General features: G+C 34.3%; 1 protein-coding gene across 1 annotated transcript; it reads left to right on the top strand.

Annotated features, from left to right (window-relative positions):
* The first annotated feature begins 740 nt into the window (after window positions 1-740).
* Window positions 741-21,889, top strand: LOC150105830 (uncharacterized). The gene is made up of 2 exons (XM_090393612.1): window positions 741-1,468; window positions 21,293-21,889. The coding sequence occupies exons 1-2, from the start codon at window positions 1,082-1,084 to the stop codon at window positions 21,374-21,376; spliced, it is 471 nt and encodes a 156-aa protein (XP_090249738.1). The 5' UTR covers window positions 741-1,081; the 3' UTR covers window positions 21,377-21,889.
* Window positions 21,890-22,375: the final 486 nt, after the last annotated feature.

The following is a 22,375-nucleotide window of genomic DNA, read 5'->3' as shown; positions in this document are numbered from 1 at the left end:
TGCTTTCTTGCTCAAATTGTGGCCGTAATGTGTATGCTATGAGCCTTTTGGTGCATTCTTTGCATTGTCAAAGAGAAAGTCAAAGAACAAGTGATGAAGAACACGTAAGTTTTTAGTTATCTTATTTTAAAAGTTCTAAAAAGATTTCGGTTATTAAAATCTTTATACAAACAAAATATTGCTGATGTTTGGATGAACAGTTAGTAAAAGCGACGAAATTTAAAATTATGACATGCCAACTCGACAAACTTAAAATTTTACTTTTTTTATTTTTTCGAAGAAAAAAACAGTTAACTAGTCTTCAATAAAAACTTATTATTATTGAAAATTTATTCTAAATTAAAAATATTAAAAATGAATTGCAAATATTATAAACAAACCTGAATACTAAATTGAAAAAGAAAGTAATTTTACAGTTTGCATTTCGAAATGAAACTCTTCGGTGAATGAAAAGTTTATTCTAGTGATAATTATGATAAAATATGATATGATAACGTATAGCATCCTGGAAAATGCGATAAATCAACTGACTATGTGGAGTTACATAATGGCGTATTGTTGATTTCTGTTTCAGTGTTGTTGAAAAATAAAATATATTTCCTATCGTCTCTTTTTATTCTCCAATAAAGAGTAGAGTTTAACGTTGCTAGTTTAACCATAACTTTAGGAAATGAGTTGGCTACCAGTTCTCATTATTTGTAATAGCAGTAGTTGAGTGCATATGGTATACAACTTTCCCCGTATGTCGTGTTAGTAATTCTGACTAGTATTAATTATATAATTTTCCATCAGCTGTTTTGTCTGATGGAAAAACACTACAACTGCAGTATGAGAACTAGTGATTCACATCACTTGAAAAACTCCTATTCGAACGCAGATCTCTCCAAACCAAAGGGCATCATTGTTACCGATCGAGCTAGGAAAGCTCCGAATAGAAGGAATGGAAGTCACGTGACCACTTTGCAAAATATACAACACAACCGAAACAAAGTGAACAGAAACTGAATGATCTTTTCCAATTTTCGCCTCCGTAGCGCAATTGGAAAAGAGAGATACGAGTTGGATAGCGACCAGTGCAGACATGTTTTTTTTTTTGTGCTCCGTGTGTCTAAGCTATTTTCCCACGGTAAGTGGATTAGTTCGGCTTAAGCCGATTACCAGTGTGATTGCCGTGTTCCCGCACGTAATTGCCGTAGGAATGTCGACCATAGTTAAATGTGTAACTCAACCCTGCAATTCTACAGTATCCAGTGTGGCCACTTCTATTGGAAAAGACAATAAAGCAAAGGACTATACAATGAAATCTCCAGAAACGTCGCTGAATACTTCTAAGGATATCGGAATGGACGTCTTGAATTTGCTAAACCTACCCGAAGAACTTGACTGGACAAAAGCCTGTATATCGAAATGCGACCCTGTCGGTGTCCCATACACAGAGGAGGATGTAATAGAAGGTTTAAAATCAAAGGTAAGTGGCTCTGATGTATGGCACCTAGGTGCGTTAAAATATAATTATGTGTTTCTAATATCTTTTAAACACCTATCTGTGAAAGACGATTTTGTTAAATTAAGAGAAATTATTGTTCGTAATTTAAAGTTTCATTTTGTCACAGGTAGTTTTTGCTGGACTACCTGGACTTTTAGACTATTGTTCCTATCAATATTGTAAAAACTCGATTGTCGCTTAAATATTCCAAAGCACATTACATCGATTTTTTACTTAGGTCAAGTCCCATAAGAATGTTGTAAAAAAATAATCTTGTTTGTCTCTGTATATTTTATATTAGATATTTTTGTAAATAGCCCTTTGGAAATTAACTGTATCTACTTCTTTAATAAGAATATGTTAGAGTGTTAAAAACAAAGGCAATTTTTTTCGCCAGAGCTGTATGTAATAGATCTACATGGCGACATTAAAAAGATTGTTTATTACATTTTGTGTGTATGAGAAAGGCTTACAATCTCTGCACGTAAACACCTCCGAAGTCAGTCAGAAAGGTTCAAACAACTTTCCGATGATTGATAACTTACAATCAAAAGAAGGCACAAAAGAGAATAAAGATCAGGCCCAACTTGAAACTTAAGATGAAAGAATCATGCCGAATTCTTCGGGGGTTACACACTTCGTGCGAGGTCTCAGAGAAGGCATAATAAAAGGGGACAAAGCCAAGGATATAGGGCTTCCCGGATCCAGAAGTCGCCAGAGAGAGAGAGAGAGAGAAAGAGGCTTCCCGTTGCCAGAGAGGAGCTTCCCGGTTCTCTTAAGAGCAGGCTTCGAGTTGCCGAAAGATGTTCCAGTCGCCGGAGAAGAGCTTCCAGGCCAGAGAGAAATCCCGGTTGACAGTTGGCGGCAATTCGAGTTAGTGGAGGCGGCAGAAAAAGGAGGGAGTCGTCTAGGCATTTTTTGGTGAGCCCAAGCAGAGGAGAAAAGGCAAGACAAATTACCCGAAGCACCTTCACTCGGAAGTTTTTCTTTTCGCCGTGATAGGATAACTTTTTTTTGCTGGAGCTGTATATGTATACATTCCTGCACATAATCGCTGAAAGCATGGAATTGCCAAATTATTATTTATAATGTTGAGAGGAAGAAGGAAGCTAGTTTCAGAAGAGGTGAAAGCCACCACTCATCTAGATAAACGAAACCTAACAACTTAAAAGTTCCTTCAGTGCTTGAAACAATCTTTTTTTTTTTTTTAAAAAAAAAGAAGGAAAACTTTTGATCTTTAACGACAGCACAAACAACAGAGGAAAAAATTTGGAAGAGTTCTTAGCACATCAAATTCCCTACACATACAGCTTCATGACAATAGCAAACAATGCTATTTTACGTGGAGTTTTTCCGAAGGAAATGCGAGGAAGAGGAAGCTGCTCTGATCATCGCATATTAAGTTTCGTCATTAGCAGCAAAAACAGAATACAAAACACAAACCATCGTAATAACACCAAGTACTTAAAAAAAAAAAAATAATAATAATAAAAAAAATTTAGCGATTTTGTAAAAGCATTAAAAAGAGAATTTTCATGACAAATCACAGAACATCACTTTAATTGGATCAGCGAACAAGAACTCATCCCAGACAACAACCTAGCCATCTGGGCATCAGCACAATGCCGATATAGACTAACTTGCTTCTGCGCTTTCATCAAGTCTGATAAAATCCAGCGACCAAACACTCAGAACAACCAAGAAGCTAAACATCGATGGAAAAAAATCAGTACCTTGATGGAACGACGAACTAAGATTCCTAAGAACACATGTTAACGCACTCAGAGTTCTGTCTTCTGCTCTCTGAAGAGAGCAGAAGACAGAACTATTATAAAGCCAAATACAGCTATCAGTCCAAAATTACAAACGCGAAAACAGAATCATAGAAAAAATTCTGTACTGTTTTAACCGTATCGAATCCTTGGAATTGCATGCATAAATTAGCAGCAAGCAAGAATAAGACAACACCATACTATCAACTATCAAGAAAAAAGACGTCATCTACACTAAAAACTTAGCAGAAACTGCAGTTATTATGATACAGAAGTTTATTCCCGATGACGACGAATTAACAGATGAAGAAATCCACAAAACGTAGAGACAAATAATGAAAGCAGGCATAAACGACTTATTTGCAACTAATGAAATCAAGTCAGTATTAATATGAATGGATCAAAGAAAAACTCCTGGAGAGGATAGAATAACCAGCGATATACTCTTAAGAGCGTTTGTCGAATTCCCCGAATTCATAAGAACAGTTTGCAACGAATGCCTAAAAAAAGAGTACGATTTCCTGCAATATGGAAACGAACGCTCAAAAATTATACCCATAATCAAACCAGGAATCCGACGAAATTAGCAAACACAGACCAATCAGTCTCATAAACGTTGCTGGTAAGGCTCTAGAGAAACTTCTAATAAATCGAATAATGCACTATGTCTACTTAAGAAACCTCTTAAGCTGCAATCAATATGGAATTAGATCTCAGTCCAGCACAGTAGACGCAATTATAGAGGTTAAAGAGTTCACTGAAGATATTCTACAACAGTGGTCGGCAACCTTTTTAATATGAAGAACGCAATACTGCGGGTGCCATGACATTCGTGGCCGTTGCGTTGCCGACTCCTCCTCCTGATTTAAATAATTAAACTTAAAATTACAATTGGCATGAATGGTTTTGAAATGTCTTTCTATATTATTTTTTTTTAGAAATAGCCACACTACTATTACATAATAAACAAATACATTTGCCATTATGATTGATAAAGCAAAGCGCTCGCATTTGATCTGACAGATACATGCTGATTGTTAACATGAATATTCTTTAACGGTTAAAGAATATTCATGTTAACAAAAGCATGTATCTGTCAAATCAGATGCGAGCGCCCGAGTGGACGACACACCTCTGATCATAAGTAGTTTGAGTAGTTGACATCATCAAGTTATCAATGAGACCGCTCTCACCACCTTATTATATTCTGCACGAAACTCTTGTAGTTTCTATATTCGGCTATGAAATAATGTTGGATTCAAAATTCACTTAATTTGTACCATCATGTATCATATTTGAAGTGTTTTTTTTTCTGTTTTCTTGCATTTTAGCACATACCAGTAATGAATGTATGTCTCAGATATTCTGCGATCTACACTGCAAAATTAGCGCTACGAGCTCCAAAGCAGATTACAATAATTTCTCTGATGGGGCACTAAAAAGTCACTGAGGGGCGCCATGGCGCCGGCCGGCACTGCGTTGCCGACCTCTGGTCTACAGCAAAAAAAAAGACATACTACTGATCTCACTCGATGTACAAGGAGCCTTCGATGCTGCGTGGTGGCCAGCCATAATCAATCAATTAAGAGATTTAAAATGTTCAAAAAAAACTTATTGTACCGTACCAAAAATTATTTTTCAGACGGAAGAGCAACTATGACATTAAAAACCATAATTGTAACGAAAGAAGTCAAACAAGGCTGTCCGCAAGGTTAATGCTGTGGATCAGGTTTCTGTAACATCCAGTACGACTCGCTGTTAAGACTGTCTTTCACAACTGAAACAAAAGGCATAGCTTTAGCAAATACATTTGTCATTTACAAATACAATGCTGCGATGATATTGATTCGAGGACGAGACGGCCTACAGTTAGAAGTAACGGCCAACGAATAACTCTTTAAAATCATAGAGTGGGTATACAAGAAGGAAGTTACCTTCAATAGCACCAAGTCTAAAGTGCTCCGCAACTCACGAAAAAATCAAAACAACCTGTAACAGTCTTCCTAAACTGAAAAATTCTCGAGGTAGTCAGTGAGCTGAAAGGAAAAGTTCCTCACAGTTTATTCAGTAGGAGCAGTGTCATTATTCAATGTTCAGCAATCAATCAGATTTTCAGTAATGCCAGATCACGAAACTCCTGGAGCAATTTATCCTCTTCATGCAGTCAAACAATTCTGGTCTGATAAAATTATTTGAAATTCTTACAACTCTTATGTTATCATTATGAGTCGAATTCTGCTCCAATGCATGTCCTACTGTAGGGATTTGACACAAAATTCCTGGAAATGTATGAAATGTTTCTAACTTTAAAATAGTGCGCTCCCAGTTGCAAGAAAATAGGCCGTGCATGTAAATGCATTTAATCTGTTCACTTGGAAGTTCTGATAATGGAAAATTTCACAGAAAGTAACCGGTTTTTGTGCAATTTCATTTTATATTGTTGACTGTAATGAGTAACTAATCAACATTATTCAGAAGAAAAAGTGAGGAAATTGTAATTTTTAAGATTTTTATTGCAAAATTATTGTCAGTAATGTATTGCTGCCTACCTGGTTGGTCAAGTGGTTAGCGTGCTCTCCAGCCAAAAGGCTGTGGGTGTGAATTCCGCCGTGGACAGAGGTTTGTGACTGTCTTTAATTTTCAGAGAAAAAATGTTACTGGTGGTGGTAGGCAGCAGTTGGCATTGGTGAAGATGATAATTGCAGTTGGTAGATTGAGTGGTGGAAACAGAGAGTAGAGTAGATGCCCTCCCTCGATGAGTCCTTGAACTCCACGGAGGTGTCACGTAATAATAATAATAATAATAATAATAATAATAATAATAATAATAATAATAATAATAATAATAATGATGATGATAATAATAATAATAATAATAATAATAATAATAATAATAATAATAATATCAATACCGCTCGAAAGCGCGTAAAGAAGGTTTATTACTGGAAATAAGATAATGGGACACCATAAAAAGAAGATTTAACTACAGGCAGACACACCGTTGCAACGATACCTGTCATCGGAAGAGTCGCAGAATTTTCGACAACATACTTTACTTATTTTAGTGCATTGTGACTGAAAAAAAAAAAAAGATCTAAAAAAGATTAAAATTCTTTCTATGAATGCCACGTTTTTAGTGTTGAATATCAAAACTACTCTGAAAATGTTGTTTCAGACATGAAATAATATCAGAAACAAGTTAAAATCATACATATTTAATTTATAATATGTGTCAATGTTTTAATATTGCTATTAATAAGTAACCTGGAAAAATATTGAAATATGTGGATTGCGAAATCGAATACGTCAATAACCGAGATGTCAAAATCAGAGATATATTTTGTATTGAATTTTAAATTTATCTTTGTAATTTGAGCTGGTACAACTTTGTATTTGTTTGTTTTCTTTAGAGAGGAGATCATGCCGAAAAAACACCTTGAGCAGTTATTGTTATGAATCGAATAGTTGCAGATATTGAAAAATTCTGTTTGCTCAGAAGAGTTACAAGTAACTAGCATTTCATAACAAGAAATTGCACGCACCTAAATATCAAAACAAGCAATCCCGTGTAACTCTTAAATATTAGAATGGTTGTATTTAATGAGTTATTATTATTATTATTATTATTATTATTATTATTATTATTATTATTATTATTATTATTATTATTATTATTATTATTATTATTATTAATGTAAATTAATGTAATGTAAATTATAGAAGTGTATATTAATACACTTGAACATGATATACTATTGACCAATACATTCTGGTAAATCTGGATTTTAATTCAAGCTTCGATTAATTCCTATTACGGCTTTCGGTCCTTTTCGTTTTTGTTTCTTTCGTTTTTTTTTTTTTTTTTTTCAATTCAATTTTATCAACCACACAATTTATATGCTTAAACTATACATTTCAGCTTACCTCATTTCAAACAGTATGCTTCGATAACCTACAATTATTTGCGCTATTTGAATTAAAATACAACAGCATGAAAACGAAATAGAAAAAAAGGATCCACTTTTAAAACGTATTTAACTTTTGATTTCGATATTTAATTTCCTCTAGTTTTACACTGTGTGAAGATTTCAATCAAGGGGATAGACTCAAAAATTCGAAGCTTCATGATCTAATAGCTGAGTGTAGGATTAGATCAATGTGAACCTTCAGGACGGGCCTCCATAGCTCAGTTGGTATACAGGAAGATACCAAGGTTGAACTTGAACTTAATTGGTTGATGGACTGAGTCCTTGACTCTTTATCCCTTCATCTGGATTTTAGATTATGGGTGAGATTATTGTGGATAATTTACCCGCTCATTATGACCACTGAGGCTGTATCAGCTTTCTCTTGCGATGTAGGATTTCAGTTTTTTATGTTGGAAACAATTTGAGGGCTGATAGTCAGTGCCAGCGGAAGAGGGCATGCGAGCGTCGCTACGATGGGGGCGCCGCCGCGAGGGACCGGTTCATAAGTTAATTTTTAAGAAAAAAAATTTTATCATAAAAACAAAAAATTCTTAGAATGATCAATATTAAAATAAATAAGGCCGGATACACCGAATAAAAAAAAAAAAAAAATGTATATTGACGCCTCTTTGAACCGGCGGTTGTTTTCAATTTGCGGCTAGAGCAGGCTAAATGCTTGCCTGCAGAATGTTGTGTCTACTGCAGTCTATCAAAAGGGAAACGATGAACGGTTTTTATGCACAGAAACAAATTTTCGTACAAAACATTTGTTGCTAGTTAACCAGTCATATGGTACGCATCTCAGTAGGCTACTGATAGTAGCCCAGTGCCGACTATTATTTCGTCTCTGTGTCGTGTTGTGTAATAATTTCTTGTGGGTATAAAATAGAAATTGAATCAAAAATCTAAAAAAAAAGTTATTTGGCGCACAAAATCGCAAGCGTCATGCTGGGAAAGAAGCAGATATTAAGAAACAAACTGGGGCTCTTAATAAATTGGTTAAAATATTAAAATATTCTGATGCAGATTGTAACCAACTCGATGCATCAGAAATCAGAGTTGAAGAACCGTGCACATCATACAGTTTGCATGAAAGTACTATTGCAACTATTGAACAAGATAATTAAACATGATTTAAGTGAAAAATAGTTAGATTTAGTCAACTACAACAAGATTTAGTTGTTGTTGTTGAAAACGAAACCAACACATTGCTAGTCTCTGTAAATTTAGAAGATCCAGGTGAATGGGGAAATATTGATAAAAAAATTACGAGTTGTTTTAATTGAAATGGGGCCTGTTCAAAAGAAAAATATAATATATCCCAGAGATACATATGGTCGTAAATTTGGCGACACGTATTATAATAGATAAATGGAAAATGGGAGCTCTTGCCAAGAACATGGCTCATTTATTCCAAAACTTTAAATTTTGTTTTTTTTTGCTTTTGTTGCAAACTTGTCACAACTACTGAATCAACTGAATCACCTACTGAGTTTTGTATAAGGTTATAATGATTGGAGAAATGTAAGTACAACTTTACATAGACAATATAAAAATTAAAAAAAAACAAAAAAAAAAAACTACTATTGATTTCCAGACTCCAAGCATGTATGAAATGGAAAAGAAACATTGGACGAGTGTTTTAGAACGCTTGATTGAAATTATAAAATTCCTTGGTAGTCGAAATTTAGCTTTTCGCGGATCATCTGATAAATTATATGAAAGGAGTAACGGCAATTTTTTAAAATTAGGCGAACTGTTTGCTATGTTTGATCCCGTTATCGAAACTCATGTTGAAAAGGCCCTACAACGGACACAAAAACACACGCGTTCAATACGTGTGTATTTGTGTCCCTAAATTTATCGTAGAGGGCAGTCCGCCCTCTACGATATCAGTTAGGAGAAATTTATGATGCACTTTTTGAAATTTTAAATAATGAAAATTTTAATAAAGAAACTCAGAATGAAGCACAAACAATTATGTGCTAAAATGAAGGACTACAAATTTATTTGTTCTCTTATAATTTGGCATGTTTACTTAACAGAATAAACCCTGTGAGTAAAATGCTTCAAGACAAAAATATAAACATTACACTGGCTTTAGAATCTATCGAAACTTAAAAATATTCTTGCAAGAGTATCGATCAGATACAAATTTGTATAAAATTTGTACAGATTTTTATACAAATCTGGTGATTGTGGTGTTTCGTCATGACTACGAGCTTCATGACGAAACACCACAATCGCCAGAAGATAAATTTTGAGTGAATGTGTGTTATACACTTCTAGACGTTGCAATGTGATCATTAATAGAACGTTTTGAACAACTGAAAACATATTATGAAAATTTCAATTTCTTGTATACATTACTACAAATTAATAACGAAGATTTACGAAAAAATTGTGACGATTTAGAGATTCTCTTGAAGGACTGCGACATAAATATAAATGCAATAGAACTATATGACGAGTTATGTGCTTTCCGGGATATTTTTCGGAAGGATAATTTAAATATTCAAGAGCTCTTTCGATATTCTTAATTTTATTGTGTCCAATAATTTATCTTTCCCTTAACTTTTCAATTGCTTTAAGAATACTATTAACCTCACCTGTTAGCGAGCGGTGAACGTTCCTTTTCCAAGTTGAAATTGATTAAAACCTACTTAAGAACAAGTATGTTACAAAAAATGCTTGTTAGTTTGGCGTTAATAGCTATTGAAAATGACATATGTGCGGAATTAAACTTTAAGACCATTATTTCTAATTTTGTAAATATGAAATCAAAAACCTTAAAATTTTAATAAAAAAAATTTCAAGTATATTTATGTAATTTAATTTATTTTCTGCTATTCTGTAAAGATGTTATTTTTTGAATACTTATATTAAATGTTCTAATTATTTCTGAATTCTTTTCTTATTTTCTCATCTATCTTGAGTTTGTTTTATTTTTCTAAAAGATAGTTCCACTTATAAAAATTATTAAAAAATTTTTACAAGTTACTAAGAATTTAGTAACATGTAAAATGCAAGAATTTTTTAAACTTCGGTTCAAATAAATTTTAACTTTAATTAAAATTCATTTTAATTTTGTTAGCGATTCGGTGTGAGAAGGCTATAATCCCTGTATCATTATGTTCAACGATTAAAGTAAAGTGGCTTTATCAAAATTTTCTTTAACTTTTGAGAATTTTTTGAATATTCTGGTTTCTAACGCTTATCCTGCCTAGCCAACACCCCCGGTTCATTAGATTTAGCGAACCAACGTGGGGCTGTTCCGTCAAAATTTATTTAAAATTTTCAAATTATTAAAATTTTTATTATCGTAAAAGAACCACACACTCCCGGATCGTTACAGGGGCGCTTAGATAGAAATTGATGCAGGTGCCAAAGACCCTAGCGCCAGCTCTGCCGTGATTGTGACGAACTTCTCCGCAATGCTTGTCATGTAGGTCTTAATATCTGGAAGATTGGCTTTTTGATGTAACTGGATGTTTCTGATGAACCATACATGCCATTCTTAGGCATTTATTCTGTATTATCTGAAGTCTGTTGATGTTGCTTTTAGTCATGTGACCCCAGGTTGGAGAAGCGTATGTTAGTCGCGGTCTGATTACCGATTTGTAAAGGAGAATTTTGTTGCTTATGCTTGGGAAGCTGTTCCTATTCAAAAGCGGATATAGCTGTGCTATGGTCTGACTTGTCTTAGTTGCGACACTATCCATAAATGACTTGAAGTTTAGATGTCTATCAAGATGAACTCCCAGATATTTGGTAGAATTGTGCCAAGGGATGATTTTACCAAACATTTGTATGCTTGTAATCGGTTCTGCTTTACTTCTGGTGAAAAGTACTGAAAAGCTTTTGTTTGGATTAATTGTGATACGCCATTTGGATTATCGCAATTAATCTCTGCAGCTTGATTATGGACAGGTGTGGACGGAGGGATCTGGCTATAACGAATGTGTCATCGGCATATAGAGCGGTGATAGCTGGTGACAGTTTGAGGAGATCTGCCATGTATATGGAGAAGAGTAGTGGAGATAGCAGAGAGCCTTGAGGGACTCCGGCCGTGATTCTCCTCTGTGGATCTGATAGCGTTGAGTTTTATTTTAAATTTTCTGTTACTTAGATAATATGATTTGATAAGTAGAACTAGTGGTAGTGGAATACCAACTTCGTTTATTTTAAAAATTAGTCCTTGATGCCACACTCTAACAAATGCCTGAGTGATGTCCAAGAAAACTGCGCCAGAGTGTTGGTGCCATTCATACCCTTGGGTTATATGTTCGATAACTCTAAATTTGTAGCGTCGTGGAGTGATATTTCCTAAAGCCGAATTGTTCATCTTGAATGACATGGTTGATATCTGTTGCCTCTTGAATCCGTGGGAGAATAGCACGTTCGGCTATTTACCTATGCATGAAAGAAGGCTGAGTGGTCAGTAATTTTCAGGAAACTGTGTATTTTTTCCAGGTTTGGGAATTAGGAAAACGTCGGCAATTTTCCATCGCTCTGAGAAATAATTTAGCCGGAGGATGGCATTAATGATGGCTACTAGATGCATAACCCCTTTGCTGGAAAGGACTTAAGCACCTTGTTTGTTATTCCATCTGGACCCGAAGCCATTTTGTTATTTAGTTTTCTTAAAATCTCATATATTTCTGTTGGTGACACGGATTTGTTATTGGATTGGAGTGAGGCATTTTGAGTTATTTTACGCACTTGGGTGTGAATTTTACTTATGAAATTTATATCTGTATTGATATAATTGGGGCTGTATTGTTTTTCTAAGCTGTCAGCAAATGCATCAGCCTTTTCCTCATTGTAGACAGCATTAGATTCACTTTGGATTGAAGGAAATGTAAAACGCTTTGAACGGAGTGATTTCATCATTTTCCATATTGATTGATCCTCTGTGTTTAATTGGTGAAATTTGTTATTCCAGAGTTGGTTAAGATGGTCCTTTAGGGCATATCGAACCTGATTTGTTGCTCTATTGACTGCTTGTTTATCTGTTGAGTCCATTGTTCTCTGATATTGTCTTCTTAATCTGTTTTTCTCTTGGATAAGACATTTTATATCATGGGAGTTTATTTGATGGTGCACATTTGGTTATATTTGCTACCTGTGTTATAGCTGTCATTACTTGTTTTTCAAGAGTTTTCACTGCTTTTTCTATATCTTCGGCAGATGTTATATGCGGTATTGGACCAAGGTTTTCCTGGAAGGCTGAGCCAAGTTGTTTCCAATTTATAAATGTGACAGTGTTTTCCGTTAAATTTTTTATGGTGCCTAGTTGTAATATGATGAGGTGGTTATGATCAGAATTTAAGTAGTTCATTGCTTGTATCTGATAGCTGTGCGCTGTTTTTTAATATAGCTATATCCAGGGCCGGTGGAAGCAGGCATGCAGAGCATGCGGTACATGCAGGCGCCGCTACGATGGGGCGTCGCCGCCAGGGAACGTTTCATCAGTTAATTTTTAAGAAAAAAATTTTTATCATAAAAATAAAAAATTCTTAGAATGATCAATATTAAAATAAATAAGGCCGGATACACCGAATAAAAATTTAAAAAAAAATGTATATTGCCGCCTCTTTGATCAGCCGGCTGTTTACAATTTTGCAGCGAGAGCAGGCTAAATGCTTGCCTGCAGAATGTTGTGTCTACTGCAGTCTATCTAAAGTGAAACGATGGATGGTTTTTATGCGCAGAAACGAATTTTCGTACAAAACATTTGTTGCTAGTTAACCAATCATATGGTATGCATCTCAGTAGGCTATTGACAGTAGCGCAGTGCCGACTACTGTTTTGTCTCTGTGTCATGTTGTTTAATAATTTCTTGTGGGTATAAAATAGAAATGGAATCAAAAATTGAAAAAAAAAAGTTACTCGGCTCACAAAATCGTAAGTGTCATGCTGCGAAAGAAGCAGATATTAAGAAACAAACTGGGGCTCTTAATAAATTGATTAAAATATTAAAATATTCTGATGCAGATTGTAACCAACTCGATACATCAGAAATCAGAGTTGAAGAACTGTGCACATCATACAGTTTGCATGAAAGTACTATTGCAACTATTGAACAAGATAATTGAACATGATTTAAGTGAAAAATAGTTAGGATTTATTCAACTACAACAAGATTTAGTTGTAGTTGTCCACAAAACTAACACATTGTTAATCTCTGTAAACTTAGAAGATCCAGATGAATGGGGAAATATTGATAAAAAATTACGAGTTGTTTTAATTGAAATGGGGCCTGTTCAAAAGAAAAATATAATATATCCCAGAGATACATATGGTCTTAAATTTGGCGACATGTATTATAATAGAAAAATGGAAAATGGGAGCTCGTGCCAAGAACATGGCCATTTATTCTGAAACTTTAAATTCAGTAGGCGATTCAGTTGATTCAGTAGGTGGGACAAAAAAAAGGCAAAAAACTTGTCGCACCTAATGAATCAACGGAATCACCTATTGAGTCTTGTAGAAGGTTTTAACGATTGGAGAAAAGTGAGTACAACTTTGCATAGACATGAGACTAGTTTAACTCACATAAAAAATTTCTTTAAATGGAACGAACTTGATAAAAATTAAAAAAAAAAACTACTATTGATTGCCAGATTCAAAGCGTGTATAAAATGGAAAAGAAACATTGGACGAGTGTTTTAGAATGCTTGATTGAAATTATAATATTCCTTGGTAGTCGAAATTTAGCTTTCCGCGGAACATCTGATAAATTATATGAAAGGAATAACGGCAATTTTTTAAAAATTAGTCGAACTGTTTGCATGTTTGATCCCGTTATGGAAACTCATGTTGAAAAGGTCCTACAAGAAACAATAGGGTACTATTTGAGTAAAGACAGTCAAAATGAAATATTGGAAACTTTAAGTAAAGCAATCAGGGACACCATTTTATTATAAATTCGAAAATCTAAATATTATTCCATAATTTTAGACTGCACACCCGTTGCAAGTAAAACAGAACAAATGACCATTATTATTCGCTGTGTTTCCTGTGACAATGGAATTGTCAAGATCAGGAAAGACTTTTTAGGTTTTGCAGATATATCCGATTCCACAGGACGTGGTTTATGTGGAAAATAATGGAACAACTGGAAAAAATGGAACATTCCTATTGAAGACATGCGAGGTGAAGGGTATGATAATGGGGCAAATATGAAAGGGAAAAAATATGGGCTCCAAAATTTGCTTTTGAACAAAAATCCTCGAGCGTTTTACGTGCCATGTGCTGCTCATACTCTAAATTTAATCATTAACGATGCAGCCAAAGTGAATGCAGACAATTAATTTCTTTGCAATTATTCAAGAAATATACAATTTCTTTTCATTCTCTTACAAACCTTGGGCAATCATTTTAAAGTTCGTAAAAAAATTAACATTGAAACAACCATCAGAAACGTGATGGGAAAGTAAAATTAATGCACTCCGTCCTCTACGATATCAGTTAGGAGAAATTTACGATGCACTTTTTGAAATTTTAAATAATGAAAATTTTAATAAAGAAACTCAGCATGAAGCACAAACATTATGTGCTAAAATAAAGGACAACAAATTTATTAGCTCTCTTATAACTGGCATGATTTACTTAACAGAATAAACCCTATGAGTAAAATGCTTCAAGACAAAAATATGAACATTACACTTGCTTTAGAATGTATCGAAAACTTTAAAATATACTTACAAGAGCATTGGTCAGATACAAATTTTAAAGAAGTTCTAAAAACTGCAAAATAATCGACTGAAGAGGTGAATAAGAATTTAAAACTGGTACGGAAGTTGGACGACGAAAGAAGACACGACAATTTGACTACGAGCTTCATCACGAAACGCCACAATCGCCAAAAGATAAATTTAGAGTGAATGTGTTTTATACTTCTAGACGTTGCAATGTGTTCGTTAATAGAGCGGTTTGAACAACTAAAAACATATCATGATAATTTCAATTTCTTGTATACATTACTACAAATTAATAACGAAGATTTACGAAAAAATTGTGATGATTTAGAGCTTCTCTTGAAGGACTTCGACAATAAAGATGTAAATGCAATAGAACTATATGACGAGTTATGTGCTTTCCGGGATATTTTTCGGAAGGATAATTTAAATATTCAAAAGCCCTTTCGATATTCTTTTTATTGCGTCCAATAATTTACCTTTCCCTTAACTTTTCAATTGCTTTAAGAATACTATTAACCTTAACTGTTAGTGTAGCGAGCAGTGAATGTTCCTTTTCCAAGTCGAAATTGATTAAAACCTACTTAAGAACAAGTATGTAAATACTTGTTCTTAAGTAGGTTTTAATAAAAAAATGTTTTAATAAAAAAAGGCTTGTTAGTTTGGAATTAATAGCTATTGAAATGATATATGTGCGGAATTAGACGTAAAAAAAAAAAAATCAGCTAACGCCTTTTTATTCCCCGTATACGGGGAGTAGGCGAGGCCATTTAGCCCTATCTAACTTTTGGAGACTGAGTGGGCAGTTCAATCTCCACTGGTACCAATCAGAGATAGATGGCCCAAAGCTATCACTAATTAAGCGGTATTCAGTGAAGAGAGACGGCTCAAATGTGCCGCCATCTCGTGGTCCCTAACCCTAACACAATATATTTAATGTCTGAAATAATGTGGGTTCTACGGTCGATTTTCTTGAGTTTACAGGACGAAAAACCCGAGTTTCCGGGAGGAAAAACCTGCTTGCCCGTGCCAGAGATCGACTAACTCGGGAACCGGTCGAAAAAAGGCTTAGAAAAATTTCCTCTAGTCGCCGACTAGACTCGAAACCAAGTCTTCCTTCGTGCGGCCAAGCGCGGTGGTTGGCAAACGCCACATCCACTGAGCTACACAGGCTCCGGAATTAGACGTTAAGACCATTATTTCTAATTTTGTGAATATGAAATCAAAAACCTTAAAATTAAAAAAAAAATTCAAGGATATTTATGTAATTTAATTTATTTTCTGTTATTCTGTAAAGAAGTTATTTTTTGAATACTTATATTAAATGTTCTAATTATTTCTCAATTCTTTTCTTATTTTCTCATCTATTTTGAGTTTCTTTTATTTTTCTAAAAGATAGTTCCACTTATAAAAATTATTAAAAAATTTTTACAAGTTACTAAGAATTTAGTAACTTATAAAATGCAAGAATTTTTTTAAACTTTAGTTCAAATAAATTTCAACTTTAACTAAAATTCATTTTAATTTTGTTAGTGATTTGGGTAGGTGAGAAGGCTATAATCCCTGTATCATTATATTTAACGATTAAAGTGAAGTGGCTTTGTCAAATTTTCTTTAACTTTTGAGAATTTTATTGAATATTCGTGTTTTTTAACGCTTATCCTGCCTAGTCAACACCCCCAGTTCGTTAGATTTGCGAACCAACGTGTGGCGGTTCTGTCAAAATTTATTTAAGAAATTTCAAATAATTAAAATTTGAAATTTCTTAAATAAATTTCACTCCCGGATCGTTACAGGGGCGCTTAGATAGAAATTGCATACGGGCGGCAAAGACCTTAGCGCCGGCTCTGGCTATATTTAGTACATCAGGACGTCCGGTTGCTCCATAATGTGTTGGTTCAGTGGGTCCTATTACTGTTATATTTCTTGAAGTGGGGTAAGAGTTGAATATTCTTCCGTTAATATTTGAGTTTCTGCTGTTCCGGACTAAATGTTTGGCATGAAAATCTCGGGCTATAATCACTGCTCTGCCTGTAATTAGTATCACCTCTAAGTCAGATTCAAGGAGTTTTTTATTTGGGGGGTTGTAGGCTGCATATATCGTAATGCTGCTTATGTTTTCCATATGTATTTCTATTCCTGTAGTTTCCATGTGTTCTGTTTGGGGTTCGGCTATTGAATTATGTTTTATGTTTCTTTTCACAAAGATAGCAGTGCCTTCACCTCTATTAAAGCATCTATCTGTATGGTAAGTGCTATAACCGTTGATTCTGATTTTGTCACTTTGACGAAAATGTGATTCATTTATGAGGATGATGTCTGCTTGGATTTCTGCTTCAAACTCCTGAAGCACCTATAATTTGATAGATAAACCATTTGAGTCCCATGAAACAATTTGCAACGATTTCGGTTTTCATTTAGACTTATCCATTAAGAATTTCCATAAGGAGTGATTGTGTGTGCCTCAAGATGATATCCTTGGCTTATTGAGTTGGGTTGGTTTGTCGGAGTTCAGCAAGCATTTCACCTAAGTGGCTTGTTATGTTCGGTCGGATAGGTTTGTTGGTTTGCTGTGACTGATTTGGTTTTGGGTCTTTTTGGAGGGTTGATCGTGTAACTTCAGCATACGATCTGCCATCCGTTGTGGAGACTATGGTTTGATGGGAGGACATGCGTTTTTGAAGAGATTTACTGGTTTTGAGTTGTATCATTTGGTTTTGGGGAAATGCTGTACAGCCCTATAGTTTGCAGGGTGTGGTCCTCTGCAGTTTGCACACTTTTGCACACCATTTCATGCGTGTTTGCCACCACATTTCACTCAACGAAATTCAGCCTTGCAGCATCGTTGTGCGTGCCCAATCTTCTGGCATATATGATACTGGGTTGTAGTTGATTTATGTTTCAATGCCTCAACGTTTATGACTAGATCACAGATGGTTTGAAGATTGTATATATGTTCTTGCTCTTTACTTATTTCCACCAGAATTAGGAGATAAGGTGTTTTATCAGCTCTCCGCATTCTGCTGACTAAATCCCTTAAATTGGACGTCTGCAGTGAGGTCTTCTATTTGTAATGTTCCAATTACTCCCCTTAATACTACTTTTAAATTTTTCTCGCTGTTGAGTGCAAAAGTATGGTATGGCAGGTTGTTGTTGTTGTCTAGAAGTTTGGTTATTTTTCTGTAGTCAGATGACGTTTTAGGTTGTATGCGAATCCCTTCTTCTGTGTTTGTGGCTTTAATGAAGGTGATATCTGAAGATTTCAGTGTGGATGCAATGGACGTCCAGTGCTCCTTGGCCCTTAGGACGGCTGGTGGTATCCTTTCTTTAATTTCATTATCTGGTTCTATCTCCGCTGTTTTGAGTGTATCTGCAGTATTGGAGATTTTCCTTTTCTTTTTGACCGTTTGGAATTCTTTGTTGGTTTCCAAAAACTGCGGAGTATTATCTAGGGATGCAGCATCCTCTATATTCGTGGAGTGTCCTAATTCTGGTTCAGTCAACATACTTCCATCATTTAAATCATCCATCCTATCCCCTGTGACTGCTGTAAGGGGGAATGTATATAACAGCTTTACTTTCCCTGGCCAGTTGTCGCTCAATAGTTTTCCTAATCTTAGAAATTCTCTGTAAACTTCTTCGAATATACTTTTTTGAAAGGTTTTGACATGTCTGTGTCTGATATGAGGTAATAACTCTGTTAGAATAAAGTTTGAGAAATGGGTCCTAGAGCCCAATGTAAATATCCCGTAGATCAAATCGATCTTCCAACATAGGTAGCAAAATTTTGCACTTAAAAGTTTTCTGAACAAAATTACTTACCAAATCTAAAATATAACTCAACGGACATTATTCGTCAAACTAAACGATATTACATTCACTAGGCTTTACACGACTCAGATAATCCTAATCTTAACTCCTAATCCGCGATAGCTACCTAGAATCAAAACTGAAATCGTCTTATCGTAATCACAACGCTAACAAGCGAGCTGCCATCTTGCCTTGGTATCTCATAATGCAAGGTGCATATTGACGTGTATAATGCTATGCATTATGGGAAGGGCCACTACCCAGACAAGTTTTGACCTTTATTATGTTGTGAAGATATTTAATAACGTTACAAAGTTAAACTGAAGTTACTTCAGTGTAACTGTTTCCTTACACTTGGATAAAGGATGAATCTATAAATCACCATACAAAATTTGATAATCATTCTCACCATTTCAGTCTTCCATATTCTGCTTTCTCTCCTTTGCATCTCTCCCGTTCTTTTGCTTCTGTATCATTCCATCCACCAGGAGTTTCCACAACTACTAAATCTTATGTTTTGTTCTGTGGAAACTTCATGAATAGCACTTGAAAAGATAGTGAACAAGTCATCTATCTTTTCCATTACTATCTGGCTATTCTCTTAATTTTTCACCATTTCATCCTTACAGTCACTCGTTACCACTTATAAACCCAATCGGCATTTTCACACATTTCATCTTTTATCTCACTGCTATAATTCTTAATACCCTCTTCATACTTTTAGAATTTCTTGTTGAAAGACTTACAAAAAACAAGCTCTCCAGTTTCGTTTTCCTTCCATAAATCTCTCATTCAACAAAATGCATACATTTCGCATATACTGCAGTAGTACTAACATCTTAATCCTGGTTCCAAGAAACACAATTTCATCCAAGCACTCTCTTATCAATGAATCACCATACAAAATTTGATAATTATTCTCATGCTTTCATCCCTTACATCTCCCATCTTATTTTGCTTCTGTGTCATACCATTTGCCAGGTGTTTCTCCGACCATTCAGTCTCATGTTTTTTTTTTTTTTTCCTGTGGAGATCTCTATGTATGCTGGTTATGGCTATCTTTTCAATTACCATCTGGTTGTGCTTTTCATTTTTCCATTATTTCATTCTTGCTTTCATTCTTACACCATGCAACATCAACTTTGTTATTTACGGTCACAATTTTCATGCATTATGTCGTTCAATTCACCGCTATCATTCATCTCACTTTTTTCACGCTTATGGCATTTGTATTCCAAACACTTATGATAAACCTGCTAATTAGTTTCACTCTTCTTCCAAAAATCTTTCATTCTACAAAGTTCATACATTTTGCATAAGGTGCAGCAAATTAACAAAACCACACAAAAATCACCTGCCACTGTTTTATGCTGTGATGTACAAGACAGTAAAACAGAAAGAAAAGCTTTAAAAACCACACAACCAAGCAGACAACTCTTACAATCAAACAAACACCCATAAAAATAATAACCCAGAAAGAGTGAGTTAATTATTACTAAATATTTTCAAAAACAACTTATCATTCTGTTACAAACAAACATTGTAAAGTGAAGATCCTTCTGCCCTCTAGCAAATTTTTCTTACTTTCTTTTTCTTGGTGTATTAAGCCTTATTGAGTTTCTCTCTCAGTAAATTACTCCCTCCACTCCAAGTGGTTCAACTCTTAATTTAAAATAAAAGGAAAACACCTGATACTAAACCCCAAATCCAACATGTAAATAGATACAATTCCCCCCATACCATATATGCATAGTATCTTCCTAATTAACTCAGCAAACCACATTAAGAGACTTAATGTGGTTTGCTGAGTATATATATATATATATATATATATATATATATATATATATATACACAGGTAAACCTCGTATAACTCGGTACTTATACAACACAGTTTCGATATAACGCGGTCTACAATTTGTAGATCGTGTTATATCGAAATATAAGAATAAATGTTTTACATAAAAAAAAGCATTACATATGTAATGCTTTTTTTTTTTTTTTGTATGTAACTCGCCAGAAAATCATAAGTGTGTTAATCTCAAGCTGAGCACTTGATTTTCTGGCAAGTTATATACAATATGTCAGTGTTTCTCAAACTTCAGATATCCGTGTACCCCTTCTTAAATTTTCCTTATTACCAAGTACTCCTTATCAAAATAAATAAGTATATCTCATAATTAACACAACAGATATTTGGATTATAAGACCATCTCTTGTTGAAAATACACACACACACACACACACACACACACACATATATATATATATATATTAAACCTATGGTCTTATAATCCAAATATCTGTTCTGTTAATTATAGTTAGTAAAGACCAATATAACTTTTCAACACGTATATCTCATTTTAAATGTATATTTTATTTGAAGTTAGATGTATGTAAACAAAAAAAAAAAAAAAGATTTATTTTTAATAGAACAAAATTTATAAAGATATTGTAAATTTTTACTTAATTTAAATAATTTATTATCAATGAGAGGAGAGAAATAAAATTTCAGCAAAATTTGAACTCTATAATTTTTCATTTCAATTTCAGATGCGGATCGACATCTATAATGCGATTCCTCATCTTCGCCTTCATATCTACAAGTGCCGAAAATCCAACTTCGCACAGATATGAACTTGGAATGGAAGAATGAACCTTAGAGCTTTATCTGTTAATTCAGGAAATTCATTCTGTATTTGTAGCCAAAATAACGTATTCCCATTGTATTTATTTTTTAGGAAACCATGAAGCTAGTTCTAAAAGTTCTTCTATTGGTGACAGACCCTTTGCCATAGATTTGTGGATATTGAAAGGGCATCTTATCCATTCAATATTAATGGCCAATTCAGGGGAATACAATGAATGCAGGCTTGCAATGTACGTTCATATACGAAACTGAACGAAGATTCTCGAGTGATCGCCCTCGAATTTGCAAACTATTCAAAGGAAGCAGTTATCGCAATTCATACAATTTAAAATAATAATTATTTTCTTAAGCACAGTGGTAAGCAAAGTCTTATTACTGACTTCTTGATAATTAAACCAGCCGAAGTGTGCAATGAGAATTATACAAATGATGTCCAAGAGATTTCAAGTGATGATGACTTCCGGCCACTCGTAAATAAAGAACACATATGAAATGTTAGTTTTGAAGACAGCAATGATGATTAAAATAGCACTTTATTTTATTTTGCCTAAAACATTTATGTATGCTGGTTATGGCTATCTTTCATAATACATTTATGCATTATGTGCAATGAAGTTTACATACAATTTGTAATTTTTATAAGTTTATACTGTACTATGCATTTGTGTCATAGTTTATATGTTTTCTTAAGCTACATGAACCTGAATTAAATAAAAATATATTTGGTGGGATATGTCATTGTTTATATAATTAAAAAAAAAATCAGAACATAACCCTACTTTTTCTATGTAATCTGCATCTCACATAACGCGATTTATATCACGTCATTTCTATGGAACCTAACATCCGCGGTATACGAGGGTTACCTGTATATATATATGTATGTATTGGAAGAACGACGGTACATTGCGCCCTTCGATTAGAAAAGACTTAGGTTCGATTCTTGTCATAATTCTCATCATGATGGAAGGAATCTTAATTATGGA

The sequence above is a fragment of the Typopeltis vanoorti genome, chromosome 6 (genome assembly GCF_054136105.1).
Source record: "Typopeltis vanoorti isolate ZY-2024b chromosome 6, IOZ_Tvanoo_1.0, whole genome shotgun sequence".
NCBI classification, from domain to species: Eukaryota; Metazoa; Arthropoda; class Arachnida; order Uropygi; family Thelyphonidae; genus Typopeltis; species Typopeltis vanoorti.
Note: the sequence above shows the minus strand (reverse complement) of the source record. Positions and strands in the feature narration are given on the sequence as shown.